Consider the following 16,687-nt stretch of genomic DNA (forward strand, 5'->3'; position numbering starts at 1 on the left):
TTGTAGATATTTGCAGTAACTCATAATGAAGTTGAGTAGAAAAATCTCCAGGATTGAAAAATAATGCTTAACATATATATAGCATGAGAGATGGAAAAAATAAATAAGTATGTATAGTTGATAAGATTAATCAGAACAGAATAGTCAAGTTTTTTCATAGTTGAGATTTGTCATTATTCTATTTAAGGGGCAAGTATTATTGCTTCAAGTTTATATCTCAGTTTTGAACAAGTGACAAATGAAGCTGTGAATAAAAGGGGGAGTGCCATTGAGGAAGGTGCAAAAATCAAGAAAGAAATAATATGAAAAGTCTTGGGCGGGGAAAGATGGGTTCTTGTAATTATGAGAAGCGGACTTGTTGATGTTACTATGAAAAGTAGAGCCACGATTCACAATAACTATTTCAAAATTTGAGTATGATGAGTAGTTAACGGAGCTTGTAGCACTACAAGCAGTTGAAATTGTTGATAATAAAGTTAAGTTAAAGCAGCTCAGGGTTGCAAGAAGGTGAAAAGGAAATCTCAAAAAGCAACTACTTATACAATTTCATCAAAGCCACACCCTTCATTGATATTTGGGAACAAAACTACAAACCCTAGATACGATGAAATATGGGCAATTCTTATGGGTATTTGTTAATAATATCGAATAAAGATTTGCATGCTAACAAATCAAGAAAAATACATGTGCGGGGGATATTGAAAGGTGTTTGCTGAATATGAAAGTAAGGCTTTTTAGAGAAGAGTGTGCGTCTGAATTTGAAATATTGGAAGACAAAAGACCGTAGATCTGCTGGAACTGGAAGAGAATCTTGTATAGACTTGTTAACATCTTCAATTTAATCTTATGATTGAGTTTAGTTGTCCGAACTAGACAAGTATGTACGACCAGAAAAAGCCACAGAAGCAACAGCCAAGTTTAAAGTAGAAAATTCCAGTCCTTATTAAGTGAATTTCAACGCATATAATTCAAGTAGCATTGCAATAGTCTTGAGTGATTGCAAAATTTACCAAATCAAGAATATGGGATTGAAAACAATGTGTATTTCCTATCATATCACTCAAAAACCAATTAGAATAATAATGATATTTAGAAAATACTTGGTCGGGAAAGGCTTCTCTGGACTACCCCCTAAACCTTCATATTTCACTTCATAGCATCCAGTACCTCTCTCTGAAATTTTGCTGAATTATTTGTCTTCACGTTTGAGTATTAGCTTGATCTTGACTGGTTAAAAGTAACGGCACAAGTAAAGATGATAAGTTGTACTTAATCCTGCAGCAACCAAGAAAAGGAATGGTTAACCATATGTTAGTATCTCCAGGAATTAAAATGCAAAAGTGGATGATAATTTTTACTAATATCAAAATAAATGACAAAGTAATAAGCTATTCAACATGAATCTTACCGGTAGGCTGCCACAAACTTCTCTGGTTGACATCAGGTGAAACTATTTTAAATGGAGAACCCCTATTAAAACAATGCCAAACACATTAGCATCTTTCAATAACTTGCTAACTAAAATAATATTCAAAAGGAATTGGATGAGTGATCGGTCTAGTGATGTATGCTTAAGTAAAGCCTGTATTTGACCACCTCAAAATTAGCTTACAGCACAAGCATATGGAAGACAGACACCGGGAGGAGGATGCAAAAGGCCCAAATAGTCACAAGAGCCAACGATTTTAGTTCACGACTAGTTCTTAGCTTGATTGAACTCAGCATAGTTAGAGATTAGAGGAGATAGCCCTTTCTATTGCTTGAGTGGAATCAATTGACAAAAAGCTCGAACGTAATTGACTTCTTTCTTAACTTAAATAAAGGAAGAGATGATTTGGAGAATAATTCATTCCTCTCCAAGCAGTGAAGTGCCATATCCTAGAGAGAGGGTTTTACCGGTCGTTAAGATAAGAGTTGGTGTCGGTAGCTGTTTTTGTGATGAGTTTTTCTATTTTATTTTAAGTTGGAATGGGTTGGGATGTACAACTCAAACAGAAGTATAGATGGAAAAGATTGCAAACATACCTGAGGAGGATCAAATTTAGCTCCAAGGTTGCTCAGGCTAGCATGTGCTTCTGCATAATCTTTGAAAAATGCGTCCTGATCTACAGCATACTTCTCTGCATATTCCTGCAAGCACTTAAAATTGTAAATAGAAACAAATTCAGATTGTAATGATAGATTCATGAAGCTGGTGTATACTATTCCACCTTAAATGAAGGATCTTCAAAAAGAACAGCATCGGTTGGCAAAACTAGCAGATCGTTGTCTCGTCTCTCTTTAATATCCTATACCAATAATTTTAGGTGAAGAATGAGAACAAATAAGTCAGGTTGTTACTTCAGACTTCTATACATATTATCATCATCACAAAGCACACCTTAAAGTAGGAATTGTCAAATTTCAGCCACTGGACGGTCCATGATTGCCCTCCTGGGGCTCCTGGTCCATCTTTCTGCAATGCAAAATAGAACAGTTCAGGCACCAAACTCATTAATGTCGCAGAAATCAGCTTTCACGATTGGTAATTGCACCGAGGAAAAATGTGAATATCTGATTTCTTTCAGGATCACTGAAGAAGGAAAAGCACCATGGTGTAGAGGAGCACAGCAAGTCAAAAAGAAACATGAGAAAAATATAGATGTCAAACGCAATGCAGCCACATCATTGTCATTGGTGCTAGAATACTACTATGCATTCAGAATTCAAGTTCCTCTCTGATTTTCAAAATCAAGTTAACTTGCCTAAATTGTAAAATTAAACCAACAAGAACCAAAGAGAGAATATTGTTGCCAGCGAAAAGAAAATATCAATGAATGAGAATGACAGAAAGGAGGTGCTTAAATCAACATTGAACAATGAGATTCTCGATCTCATGCTTAATATTTTTAAGCTCTGCAAGTTATTAATCAAAAGCATTTTCTTTGAAGAACACACCGGTTGAATTAGAGGGAGGGGTAAAACCCGGCAGCAATTATCAGTGAAAGATACGACATCACAGTAAAAAAAGTTTCACGAGGAGATCAATAGAGAGCATAGTCAGTTCCTGCATTTGCTTTCTTGTTTACAAAATCTCAAACAAATCAAGCTAAAATATTAAGAAACAACCATTCTGCAAAATCTAAGTTTGATTAAATTTTTGATGTTGTGCACACCTTAATGCTCATTGCTCAAGTGTCATGGAACATATACATAAATGAATTGTTTGGCAGCTTTCTTATATTGTTATTTGATGATAGTTTATTTCAAATTCAGATATTTCTATTTTCTTGTGAAAAGTACTTCTACAATTAATTCTATGTAAAAATTTTTTACTAATCTACTGTAATAAATATAGTTTTCTCAACATAAGAGCATCAATCCAATAGTATGTTTGACATAGTTCATAGATCTACACCTACAGTCACTTGAATTGAAAATATCTTATCAAACTTATGCCAGGAAAACATGTGTTTTGACAACAGAGTTGCATGAATACCTAATTTTTTACCGAACTTGAATTTTACACCTTTATTAGTGTTTAAATATTTTCTAGCGTTAATCTTCACTTTTTAACTCAAATTTCATTTTTAGTTAGTTTTTAACTGAGAAAATTGTAAACCAAAAAAATTGCCATGCTTTTTAGATGTAACTTTGTTTTCATTTGCAATAGAAGAAACGTACAAAAAAAAATGTTTTTCTTTGAATTTTTCCAAAAGTCTAGCCCTTTTTAACATATTTTCCCAGTCTAAAAATACTTGGCTAGCATTTTAATTATTACAACAACATACCCAGTGTAATGGGTCTGGGGAGGGTATGATGTACGCAGACGTTACCCCTAACCTTTGTAGCGTAGAGAGGTTATTTCTAGTAAATGCTCAAAAGATAGCATTTTAATTATTAACACAAGAAAATAAAAAAATTGAGACCAATAAGAGCTTGTCACTTGTACCCAAGGGTGTGGCCTAGTAGCCAATGAAGTGGTTGAGAGTCATGAGGTCTCAGATTCAAATCACACTAGAAACAAGAAAACACTCAGTGATTTTTTCCATGTGTCCTAGCCTTGATGGAAAAATTTGCATGTCGCTCGTGAGTGATGGCAGATATCCCATAGAATTAGTCGAGTTGCGCGAAAGTTGGTCCGAGCACCACGAGCAACTATGATCATTCAAAAACTCACGAGCTGACAGATATCCCGTAGAATTAGTCGAGTTGCGCGAAAGTTGGTCCAGGCACTACGATCGTTGAAAAATAAATAATTAAATAAGAGCTTGTCACTTGGAATATTCTTTCTAGTCCAATTCAAATCATATTCCACAGATTTGATTCATATGCCAATCTTTTACCTCCATTTGTTCTTATTCAATACACATGGGTCTTTTCGAAATTATCCACAAAATGAGGATACATTTAGACCTAAATCTGGACAATATATAAACTAAGGCCTTAATTTTGTTTGCACTCAATGAAGGCTTTAATCTTAAATTATTCGGATCTCAGTTATTAAGAGATTGTTTGGATTAGCTGATTAGCATTTTTAAGTGCTTAAACGAATTTTATAAATAAGCATTTACGTGTTCAGATAGAAGTGCTTAAACTATTAATAATGTGTTCTGTAAAAAGTGCTAATAAGTGGTCTTTAGTTAGAATGACAAAATGTCCTTAAATTTTTACAAGAAATATTTTTCTGTGCAAAAAAGGAGGAATGGTGGATATGGAGTGAAGAGAAAGTTTTGTTTTGAAAAAGATATTTTTTAAAAAAAATTAAAGATAAAATAGTAAAATACTTGGTCAAACCAAAAGTGCTTATAAGTTGAAAAGTCATAAGTTGGTCCCAACTTATGACTTTTGGCTTATAAGCACTTCAATGTTAACCAAACGCATAGATAAGTTAAAAAGAGCTTATAAGGCAGTTTGACCAACTTATAAGATAAGAGGGTGTTTGGCTTAACTTATAAGCTAATCAACTTGGCTTATAAGCACTTTCTAGCTTAATAATGCAATTGGTAAACACCAAAGTACTGACAAGCCCAAATCAGTCGAAGTCACAAGTTTATCATTCCCGACTAATGATTTTTCAGCTTATAAACACTTTTGGTTTGACCAAGTATTTTACTATTTATCCTTTAATATATCTTCCTAATTCTCAAAATATCTTTCCCAAAAACAAAACTCCTAACTTCCTCTTCACTTTGTATATGTCGTTTCTCCTTTTCTTTATAAAGAAACTTTTAAATTTATAATTTTTTGCAAAGTTTAAAGAGTTTTTTTCGTCATTCTAACAAAAGAACAACTTATCAACACTTATTTTACCATTTCAACACTTCTATCCAAACACGTAACTACTTATTTACAAAATCAATTTAAGTACTTAAAAATGCTTTTCAACATTTAAGCTAATCAACTAATCTAAACGTGTTCTAAGTCCATTAGTTTTTTAGGTATGAATCTTAATCATTAAGTGTTTTTTCTTTAATATTTTACAACCACTTACTGTGCCTTAAATCTTAATAGGTCTGAATGATTAAGATTTGTAATGAAGTCTTAATATCACTAAAATGTCTATTCAAAAGTTTCTACAAAGATGGCAACTATGTTGCTCAGACTTTCCAAATTGTTGCCATACTCATGTAGGATCCTCCAAAAATGCACTACTTTTGGAAGATTCAACATGCACCTATCGACATTTCAAAGACTCCGAGAAACAAAGGATGGCAGTTCACCAATTCATGCTACAACCATCGCCCACCATTAACAACTACTGTCGTCACCGTCCATCATTATCAACTACCATCACCCTACCACTCACACCATCAAGCATTACAATCAACTATCACCATCATTTACCATCATCACTATCGGCCATCATCATCAGCTACCACTATCATCCACCATACTCTCAACCACCGCCACTAACTATAACTATCAACCACAACTGTCCACCACTACCTACACACAACACCATCATTAGTCAATATCATCCCCAAGTGGCATCCACAACAACCACTACTAGTCATCACCGCTAGCAACCACCATATAATCTTTTAAGAATATTTTATTGATATAGTGTTAGATTAATTTTCTTTTAGCCCAGGGTCTATTGAAAATAGTTTCTCTACCCCACAAAGGTAGGCGTAAGGTCTACATACATCCTACCCACCTCAGATCCTACTTGTGGGATTACACTAGATATGTACAGTAGCAACAATATTAGATTAATTTAGTACGAAAAACAAGTTCCAAAAGAAGCATTCCACATTGATTGTTTTCTCCCTACCTTCCAACACACCTTAACTTCAACCCCACACAGGTAGACCCCATCCCCACCACCCCTACATCTCATAGTATTTGTCTAAGAATATATACAGATACTTTTAGGATCATATTTTTTGCTTATGATTGAACACAAGAAAATAAGTAAGAAATGCACTTACTTTCTTGAAAAATATTTCCTTTCATTGCGAACACAACCTTAAGGAAAAATTCAAGGGTAAAAATATTTTTGTAAATTTTTTTCTATTGCTAATGAAAACAAAAGTTACATCTTAAAGAGTGATTATTTTGTGATTTACAAAAAAAAACCTACTCAAAATAAAATAAAAGTTAAAAAGTCAAGATTAACCCTAGAACATATTCAAACGCTAAAAAAGGTGCAAAATTTAGGTTGGGTCAAAAAAATAGGTGTTAACAAGTTGAAACTTGGCATTTGGCATAAGAGGAAGCATCCATGTAATAATAAAGCATTATAATCACCTCCTATGCACACATATCAACACGGAAAAGCATTCTGACATTTCAAAAAGTGCCCTTTCTATGTTGATGTTTCTCATTAAACCAAGTCTTTATTGACTAACATTTTTGAAATAGTATGTTACCGTTCTCAAAATAAATAAAATGAAATAGATTTCCTTACTTAAAAAGAATGCCTCAAGTCTCAACTTGTTGATAACTAATACAAACATCAGGTTAAAGGACAAATACCGTATATTTTGTTTCTGGCTTTCCCCAACCACTACGTTCAGGTCTTGATCTCCCCAAAGTGTGAGCCCCAGAAAGTGCAACAATTTCCTGAAAAACCACAATCTGACTAACATACCACAAGAGAAACATTAAATCACGAAGGAAATGAATTTGTTAGCATATATTACCTTATCATTTAGTCCCATCCTGTAGAAGACATCACGCAAATGAGCAGCAGGGGAAGGGGGACCAGCATCTAGTGTCATCAAAAGTTAGTTAGTTGAAAATACGAAATAAAAGGTACACTGCTCCTTATTATAAGATACTATTAATTATTAAAAGCACAAGGGTAAGGCTCGGAAATAGTTAGGGTGAAGACAAGACTCATAATAATGGGTCATCTACTCATACAACAAACTTCAACTGCAGATACGTCTCTCCTCCAACATGAGAGTTGAATACTCAGATTAAAGCATTACGAATGACATGAAAAAGCATCTAAGATCAGAAGAAATAAAACATTCTGGAACAGAAAGCTGCAAGTCCTACATCAATAACACCAATATCATCTTAACCAAGTACATCACCCAACAACCACAGGCTTGTACGACAACTACACCTGAGGTCGGCATATGAATTCTTATTAACATAATTCACTCTATGTGGAACCATTTCATCCAACATTCACTAATTTGGGTTTATCTAACACCAGAGATTTTCTACATTTTCTACTAACATACAAATCTCTTGACAAAAAAAGGCTCCTGCAAGTACCAACTCTAGGCCTAATGTAAGCACTAAGCATAGCATCTTGATTAAGATTTAATTCCAACTAGTCAGTGTTGCCTGTATGGATCTTTTGCTTCTATTCATCCAGATTTTACTAAATTTGCATTAATTCCAAGATATTGACAGCCTTCTGTAACAACTCTCTTTCATGTTATGTTAGGTCTATTTTGTCCATTTTTATACCTTCGATTATCATGGTTCACACCTATAAACCGGTGCATTTGAAGGTTTACATAGCACATGATCAAACTATTTAAATAACCTTCTCTCATTTTATTTGGTGTGGCCGTGCCACTAGAATGTGATCCTTTGTGATTTTGTCTAATTTGGTCCAAAACACATCTATCTGAGAAGTCCTATTTTGCAACACTCATCTTGTGGATATGTTGAACTTAGAGGCCTAACTGCCGCTCCAATATAACATTTGTTGATCTTCTAATTATACCAATCCCTCTGTCCCATTGTATATGGCACGTTTTCTTCTATATTTTGTCCAAAAAAGAATGATACACTCGTATATTTAGAAAAAGATTTAACTTTAAATTTCTCATTTTACCTTAACAACATGATTATATAGTCATAAATGTCTTTGACATATTTTAGACCACAAATTTCAAAAGTACTTTTATTTCTAAATCTTATGCCCAATCAAATTCCGCCACATAAATTAGAATAGAGGGAGAATAACACTTTTCATTCACTTCGGTAGGTATCATCTGATCTTATCACTCCTACATTTCAACCACCTAATTTTATTATTGTGTATTATATCTTTATCTGTCATACCACTCTACTTTACATACATTATACTTTATAGATATCTAATTTTTGGAATTTAGACACCAAAGTACCTTCTAATCTCACCTCAACTTCGCTCACTCTTATGCTGGCTAAACGTGCAGTGCATACACCCTGTCTTCTACTTATCCTTAAAGTGTTATTCTCTTAAGTGTTTCTCCATAGTGCAATCTTTCGGTTGACACCCTCACTAGTTAAGTCAATTAACACAATATTTTAGACCAAGAAATCTCATAGTGGATGCCGTCCATAATTAGGGTAAACAAGTACGATATCAATTTAGATCACTAGTGTAAAATCCATGATAATGAGAAACTCCTCTAAATCTCCCCCCATACTCATTACTCTCATACTTGTAACTGCTCCTTCGTAGATATCCTTTTATGGTATTTATCTTGATATGACTTCTTTTCTTCTCCAATACACCCAGACTTGTGTCAAGATATATATATATATTACATACGTAAAGATGCACGGTAGCAAACTAAATTCTATAAGTCCTCAGTTGTTACTATATTATGCAAAACCCAATCAGAAAAGATTTGAAAAAATCTAAAGGTTCCTGTCGCACGATGTGGAACTATTGCAACTATGAATTTGATGATTGAATATATATAGTAATTTAAGTTATTTCTCTATCATAGTGTGTGTTTTGTGAAGTGATATGTTTGAAGCTTCAGAAATTATTGTGTTTTGTGAAGTGACTATGTTTGCAGCCTTCAGAAATTAAGTGTGAGTAGTAAGGATCATAAATCTACCTGTGTCTTCTTAGATATTACAGCTACGCTATTTGAACATTATGGCTCTTGTTTTTCTTTGGGGAATAAGGTAAACATTATGCTTGAAGTTAATTTGATCATTGTAGCTGAATTTTCTCTACAGAAACCTTAATAAGTCTCTCAAATTCCCCTTGCATCTCTAAGGTAATATGGTCACAATAGACCTAGATGATAACCCTCTTCGTCCTCTTTGATCCCTATATAAACACACACACCATCTCTTTTGTATCTCTAGGTACCTGATGAAGATTAAAAGTATTAGTAGAAACAGACTATCATTTTATAACTAGAAATCTCCGAGGGGCAGTGGAGCAAGGTTCAAAACTAGGTGGATAATGAGCCCTCCCCTCTCCCTTCTCCACTTAACTACCAAGCTTTTGTCTACAGTAAGGTTCAAACCTGTGATGTGCGCTTAACCTACCATCACACACTGCACCCTTGGCATTCAAAAATGACAGTATAGTTCCAAAGTTCAAACTATGCCCTTTTTTATAATCAAGATCAAAGTTCAAATGGGTGTAAAATAGCAAATCTCACCAGGAAGCCTTCCTTCTTCTGGGCATTGCTCAGGTACGGACACATCCATCCTCCCATATTTCATGGGAATTTTGGGGCCCCCAGCCTCCTATTGTTTTGAAATAAACCAATTAATGTGTGAGCTAATTTTATTGTCAATACTAAATAAGAAAAGAAACTAATTACCTCAATGGCGGTTGCACTGGCCAGCTGGAATAAATCTGCATAAGTCACAGCAGAATACTTGTCCTTGATAGGCTGGAGAAGTTTCAGTGCATTTACAAGTCCTGAGTTGCTAGCTTGTTAGACTAACAAGACAAGAAAGTCAACAGAATTTGTAACAATGGAGTGAGGACTTACCAGCATTGGCTCCATGTTTCAGTTCAACTTCGAATCTTAAGCTTCCATTAGCTCCACCTCTTTGTGGCCACTCCTCAATATTCTTGTTGTAAGTACCAGCATCGTGCCAGCCCAAACGAACCTGGAATCATTTAGAAGTGTTAAACTGTGTTCTAGATTTCTCCCCAGAGGCATTGGTAAGCATAGTTAAACAAACTTGAAATGAATTCCTTTATTTAGCCAAACGCATCACAATGAATAGCTAATATCATAATAGTTGGAGTGAGTCATACACAGAGAGATCGACAGGTATTGAGGGACCCTCAGCTGCTCAAAAGAACAGAAACAGAAAAAGAGAGTCGAGAAAAACGACCATGTATTAAAACATGATACACAAGTTACAGAGAGACCACAATCATATTACTAAATGAGTACAACACAAAACCTACAAGTTGTGCCAAAATTTATAGTTCACTGACCAAACAACTCGTGTTATCATTGTGCTGACATAAAAGAGGAAATTCAGTATACAATCATCTCTATGCAAACCAAACAACTGAAAGGAGACCTGTAAAGCATTTCTTTGTCCTGTCTTTCCCTAGTACAATCTCAAAGGACTGACAGGTAGTATATAATGGCAAAGCTTCATTTGGTCGAAGCACTCATCCAAGCTTCGTAGTATCTACAAGGATATTCAGTTTCATATTCCAAAGGGCAATTTTTAGAACTATTATTAGGTTGGTCTTAACCTGCTACAATGTAGCTGATGTAACTTTGTTCACTCTCTTATTCATTCCACTCGCTCATCTTTAGTAGTTAGGGAGATAACATCAGGAAATAAGATAAGTACCATTGATTTGAGCAGAAGACATATCACTTCAGCTCAATCAATGCCAAAAGTTGGCTGGTGCCTCATCGAGAGGTTAGAAGCATTTGCACGGAGCTTTCATTTTCTGATTCGGAGTCTGTGTCTCATGTTTTCTCTTGAAATTTTTATTCTTCTCTAGGTATTGCCATTAAAACAAACTGATGTCGATGAAAATTGGCAAGTTCATTAGTTTACACTTTGCAGGTGATGTATTCAAGTTCAATCATTCACAGGTTTATACATATTATAAACAGTTCTGGTCAAATACCAAAATAGATCAGAAATATACCAAAATAGGATGACAAAACTTAGTGTTCAGTAGCTCTTTGATGTCCTCTCTCGCACTTTTCAACTGATCGGGATCAGAGGCAGCTGATTTAGCCGATGCTACAGTACTGAAACTTCCACTAGATACTCGAACCAATGATTGCTTCTACAAAAACAATAATCGGGAGAAAAACATCAATATAATGCTAAAATAGAATTCAAAATGCGCAACGAAAAGCGAAGGAAGCACTGAACAACCTGGTAACGAAACACATGGGATAAAAGAGGAGATGATTTGGGGCACTTCAGAGGAGAAACAGAAGATGATGAAAAATAGAGTCTGGCAGTAGTTCTGGAGACGGTAAATCTGGCGGCCGGGAGGAGACGAGAGGCGGCGCCGGTGAGAGAAGCCATTGAAGAGAGTTTGCTGGTGAAGTGAGAAAAAAATAAATGAAAGAGCCGATGGGTGCGTTTTCTTTTATTTTGGGTAGTGTGGCATCTATTGGACCAGCCGTCGAGCCAACCTTCAATAAATTCGATTTTGCTACCAACCCACTAACTAGAGAATGTTGAAATGACACTCCCGCCCATGCAAAATTTTAAAGATATACTTACTGTATATGATTTTTTTGATACGTACAATACGTACGAACAGGGGTAATTAGATTAAATTTGGACGGTTCATAATGGATCAAGATAATAAATGAGTCAAGATTTAATTCAATTTAAATGTATTTAGGTTAAAATGGATTGGATTAAAATTTAGGTAATGTGTTTACTACGAGTCAAGATTGATCCAATCCAATTTTTATTAAATTTAATTATTTTATTTGTTCTTTTAAAATATTTTAGTACCTAATAAAATTATTATTTTCTTTATTACGACTATATATAACATTATGACTATATATAACATATCAAATTTTAAAAAGTTTTTTTAAAAAATTTTTGACAAGATTTCTCATAAATCAATTTTGAATTACATATTAACTCAATTTTTAATGGGTTGAAATAGATTGAATCGAAATGGATTGAGATAATAAATAGACAGATCAATAACGTGTCCAGATATGAACGTAGTGGACAAGTTAGACAACTTAAATTTGATTTTACCGCCCCTAAATATGAATACATAAATAAACCGACTCCACGAGTAGCTCAAGAGTAGTACAAGTGTAGGCTTCCAAGATACAAGTACAATTTCATAAATAAAAAAAAGTTCATGTTAAATTGAATAGTATATTTATCTTTTAATTAATCTAATTTTCTTCTTTTATGTATAGTTTTTAATTAATTTTTAATTTCTCATCTTTTTAAATTAAGTTATTTGATCCTCGGTATAAGTGTCACAAAGTTCAAAATTACTTGATGGATAGTAGCCTAAGATAATGATACTCGCTGACAAAATATATTTAAAAATATGTACACCATTCTGTATAAAAATGTATATTTTATGTATATTATATATTAATATATGACAAGTATATATTCACTAACTATTATTTTAATTGACTATTATTTATTTGAATTTCTCTAGTTTATATAGGGGAGAGTATGATATCATGACGTGCATCTAACTCACACATCATGTGTTGCGCTCTTACCTTTAAATCAATGTTATGTAGGCTTTTGTTATGAATTTATGAAAAAAAAACTTAAATTTTGTAATATATTTTGACTTAAGGTCATCAAATTTATTAGACTCGTTGATACTAAATGCATGTCTTGGCATCTTTAGAAGAGAAAAAATATCGAGTAGGATGGGTGATAACTGATAAGTTTTGTCTTTGATACTTCCAACTGTCTCTTCATGTTTTCTCTAGCACTGCTTTAAATAACATAATTGTAGAATGAAGTTTTATTTCCAAAGAATTAAGTCCGTATATATCCGTTATATTGGTGAACAATTTTTGGGTTTATAGTGTATTCAATTTCATTTTATTATCTACTTATCAATAACCTAAAATAAAATGGAATAAATTTATTTTGCAACACATTTACATTTTATTTCTATCAATTTATATATTTTTTAAGAATGATTTTGTGCATGAACCGTCTTATATTCATGCAAAATTCGAAAAAAGAGTCTCAGAAAGGGTGTAAGGTAGGCAGAGACGTCTGGTGGGGGAAGCAACGTCCCTCAAAATTATAGCCCCCAAAATATTTTTTTTATTATAATATTTATGATATACTCCGTAAAATTGTTAATAAAAACTACTATTATTTTTATATTTCGTTTTCAAAAAATGTGATAGAGGTATGGAAATTAAGTTAAGTGTTTTGACATAATTTTATATTTTATAAGTATTAAATTAATTGTTTTGAATTTTATTATAAACATGCAATGTATGGAAATGAATAATTCAATAATTTTCTCAAAAAAGGAAAAGGAAATTATAACTCGATGAGATTGTAGCATCTTTTCGAGTAGATTGTTTCTTAAAAAGAGTGGATTTAAGTCATTTTCACTTCAAAATAAGCTTAACTTATTCTGAATATATGAAATTATTTTGAGATCTACTTAGTTGTGAGATTCTTAAATTATGTGAATTTATAAAAGTCATCTTAATGGTTAATATATATTTTTATAAAACATTATAGTGTGATCCAGTATCTCTAACAGTGGAAGCTAGTAGTGATAAAGTGAGTGTTATAGGGTAATGCAAGTACTTAGTTGATTTCACGACCCGAGCTCGTAATTTATAAGTCACGTGAAGATAATTTTACCGTTATATATATACATTTTTCAATTACAAAAAAAAAAAAGGTTATATTTACTAAATACCAACTACATAGTAACAAACATGTACTCTTTACATAATTTTTTATTTAAAAAAAAAAATGCTAATAGTCCATTAACTTGTAATATTGCATGTTCTTCATCCACCTTGGGCCTTGGCAAATTAAAGTTTCTATAGCCCATAGGAAAGCTTAATTTGCTGCTCTTTGAGAAATAGCCAAAGATGTAGCTTTGGAAATGTTAAACAAGTAGCCTTTTGTGGCTCATAATTCACCAACTCCTTGGCTTTTGACTACTTGGAGAATAGGTCCAAAAGTATGATCCCTTTTTCATCAAATGACATCGGTCATGTATGCAATATTTGCATTTTCCATGACTTTGAACGTGTGTGTGATGACGAATATGATGAATTTAGCTAGTTTGTTATGTCTAAGAAAGTATTTCGTATGACGTGAATGCTTGTAATATAGTTAATATATTGATGTATACGTTATTTGTCTGCGGGCATCTTGAGAAGGGCCCTCGAAGCCAAAAAGACCAAAAATAGTTATATGGACCGGCTATTATGACATTTTAATTGAAACTTTCATTATTTGAAACACAAACTTAAATTTAATTTTCATGATAAAGGTATTTTGGACTTTGTTGCTTTCTTTATTTTTTTTAGTTATATCGTTATTTAAGTCATAGTTAATGATATTTTAGACAACAAGATTAAAAATTGTCAATTTAAGGGGCAAAAATTAAAAATAAACGCAAAATAGGAAGATCCGTGCAAAAACTTGTTTGAACGGCTGATTTGTGATTGGGCTAATTTGAATATGACCCAAATGAACATATCATCGAATCACTTTGCCCAACTCATTAAGATTCCCAACTTTGCAAAAATTGTCAACTTTTCTTCTCATTTCAAACCTGCGCTTTGAAAGGCAATTTACCTTACTTCTTACCATTTTAGTTGAACCCGCAACAAAGTTAGTGTTGCTTTCGTGGGATCAATTGCTCATTTTCAATATAGAATTGAATAATGAAAAATTGCGGCAAGAGATAATTTATAGGGAAAATTGTATATAATAGCAAACTATTAATTCAAATTAAATGCTATAAATATAGTTTGATTTAATTGTACCCCATAGCAAACTATTGCTATTTAACCTCTCTCCTGGTGAATCTCGCTCGCCACTATCGTTCTCTCCCTCGCCTCTCTCGTTTTTTACACAAATGCAAGTGTATAAAGTGTGTTTGTGTTTGTATAAAGCGAGAGAAAATTGTATAAATACATATATTTTCGTTCCCCTCTCTCCCCTCTCCCAGATCTCGCTCGCCACTCTCCCAGATCTCGCTCTCTCACTCGCCTCTCTCACTTTATCCAAAACCGCAAATTGTATAAAATGTGTTTGTGTTTGTATAAAGCGAGAGAAAATTGTATATATACATATATTTTTGTTCCCCTCTCTCCCCTCTCCTAGATCTCACTCGCCACTCTCTCAGATCTCACTCTCTCACTTCCCTCTCTCACATTATACAAAAACGCAAATGTATAAAATGCATGAAAATTGTATATATACATATATTTTCGTTCTCCTCTCTCTCCTCTCCCAGATCTCACTCGCCACTCTCCCAGATCTCACTCGCTCATTCGCCTCTCTCACTGTATACAATTGATCTTTTTGTATATGTACACCAAAGCAGATTATACAACTGCTTTCTTTTGTATATGTATAGCGAAATATACATATTTAAGTTTGCTATGGAGCGCAATTATGCAAAGTTTGCTATAGCATACAAATATGAATTTTGTGTTTGCTATATGTGAAAGTTGCTCTAATTTATAACCTAGTGTTTTACGTAAAAAATACATGTAAAGGGAAAATGACTGAGTTTTTTGGAGAATCGATCAAACTTATAGTTTAAGAGAAATCGAATTTCCAAAAGATCAGAGTCGCCACTTAATTTTTATTTTTATTAAAAAATCAAGAAAAAATTTAAGATTTTTCAAAAAGATTTAAACAGATAAAATCAATTGAAAATAAAAGGGTTCGAAGTTCAATGTACATTCCGAGAAGGTGTTAGGCCCTCGGAATGCCCGCTAACTCGCGGTTGACCGGCGATTTGACCAAAAATAATTTTGACTAATTTTAAAATTTTAACTAAGTAAAAAGAACTCATAACGACTTTGACTAATTTTTGAAATTTTAACTAAGTAAAAGAACTCATTTATTTTAACTATATTCTTTTGGATTTTAACTAAGTAAATGAGCTCATTTATTTCAACTATTTTTTAAACTGTTAACCAAGTAAATGAACTCATTCATTTTAACTAATTTTTGAAATTTTAACTAAGTAAATAACTTATTTTATTTTAACTTATTATTTTATTACTACTACTATTTCTATCATTTTATTCATCTTAAAGGGGAATGAACTAAAGGGAAATTTTCTAAAGGGGAAAAGTTCATAAAATGTCAACAAGACTAAAAAAAAAGGTAATAAAATATATATACTTTAATTCGAAAATAAAACGAAATGACCATTCTTGGGAAATTTAATTAAATTAAATCATAAGATAATCGGAGTGTTAGTCAAATACAATAAATAGGAGAGGGAAAAGAAGAGCATGTCAAATTTGGGCCTATTGTAACTTCATTTTGA

At 33.1% G+C, this 16,687-nt stretch overlaps 1 protein-coding gene across 1 annotated transcript; it reads right to left on the minus strand.

The window, feature by feature from the left end:
- Nucleotides 1–945: 945 nt before the first annotated feature.
- On the minus strand, nt 946–11,778 carry LOC125874359 (probable L-ascorbate peroxidase 6, chloroplastic/mitochondrial). The gene is made up of 12 exons (XM_049555236.1): nt 11,554–11,778; nt 11,318–11,461; nt 10,182–10,302; nt 10,008–10,108; nt 9,843–9,930; nt 7,128–7,195; nt 6,961–7,047; nt 2,381–2,455; nt 2,211–2,288; nt 2,026–2,130; nt 1,409–1,470; nt 946–1,275 (listed from the first exon to the last, which is right to left on the minus strand). The coding sequence occupies exons 1-11, from the start codon at nt 11,707–11,709 to the stop codon at nt 1,456–1,458; spliced, it is 1,038 nt and encodes a 345-aa protein (XP_049411193.1). The 5' UTR covers nt 11,710–11,778; the 3' UTR covers nt 946–1,275; nt 1,409–1,455.
- Nucleotides 11,779–16,687: the final 4,909 nt, after the last annotated feature.

This window comes from Solanum stenotomum, chromosome 8 (assembly GCF_019186545.1).
Source record: "Solanum stenotomum isolate F172 chromosome 8, ASM1918654v1, whole genome shotgun sequence".
NCBI classification, from domain to species: domain Eukaryota; kingdom Viridiplantae; phylum Streptophyta; class Magnoliopsida; order Solanales; family Solanaceae; genus Solanum; species Solanum stenotomum.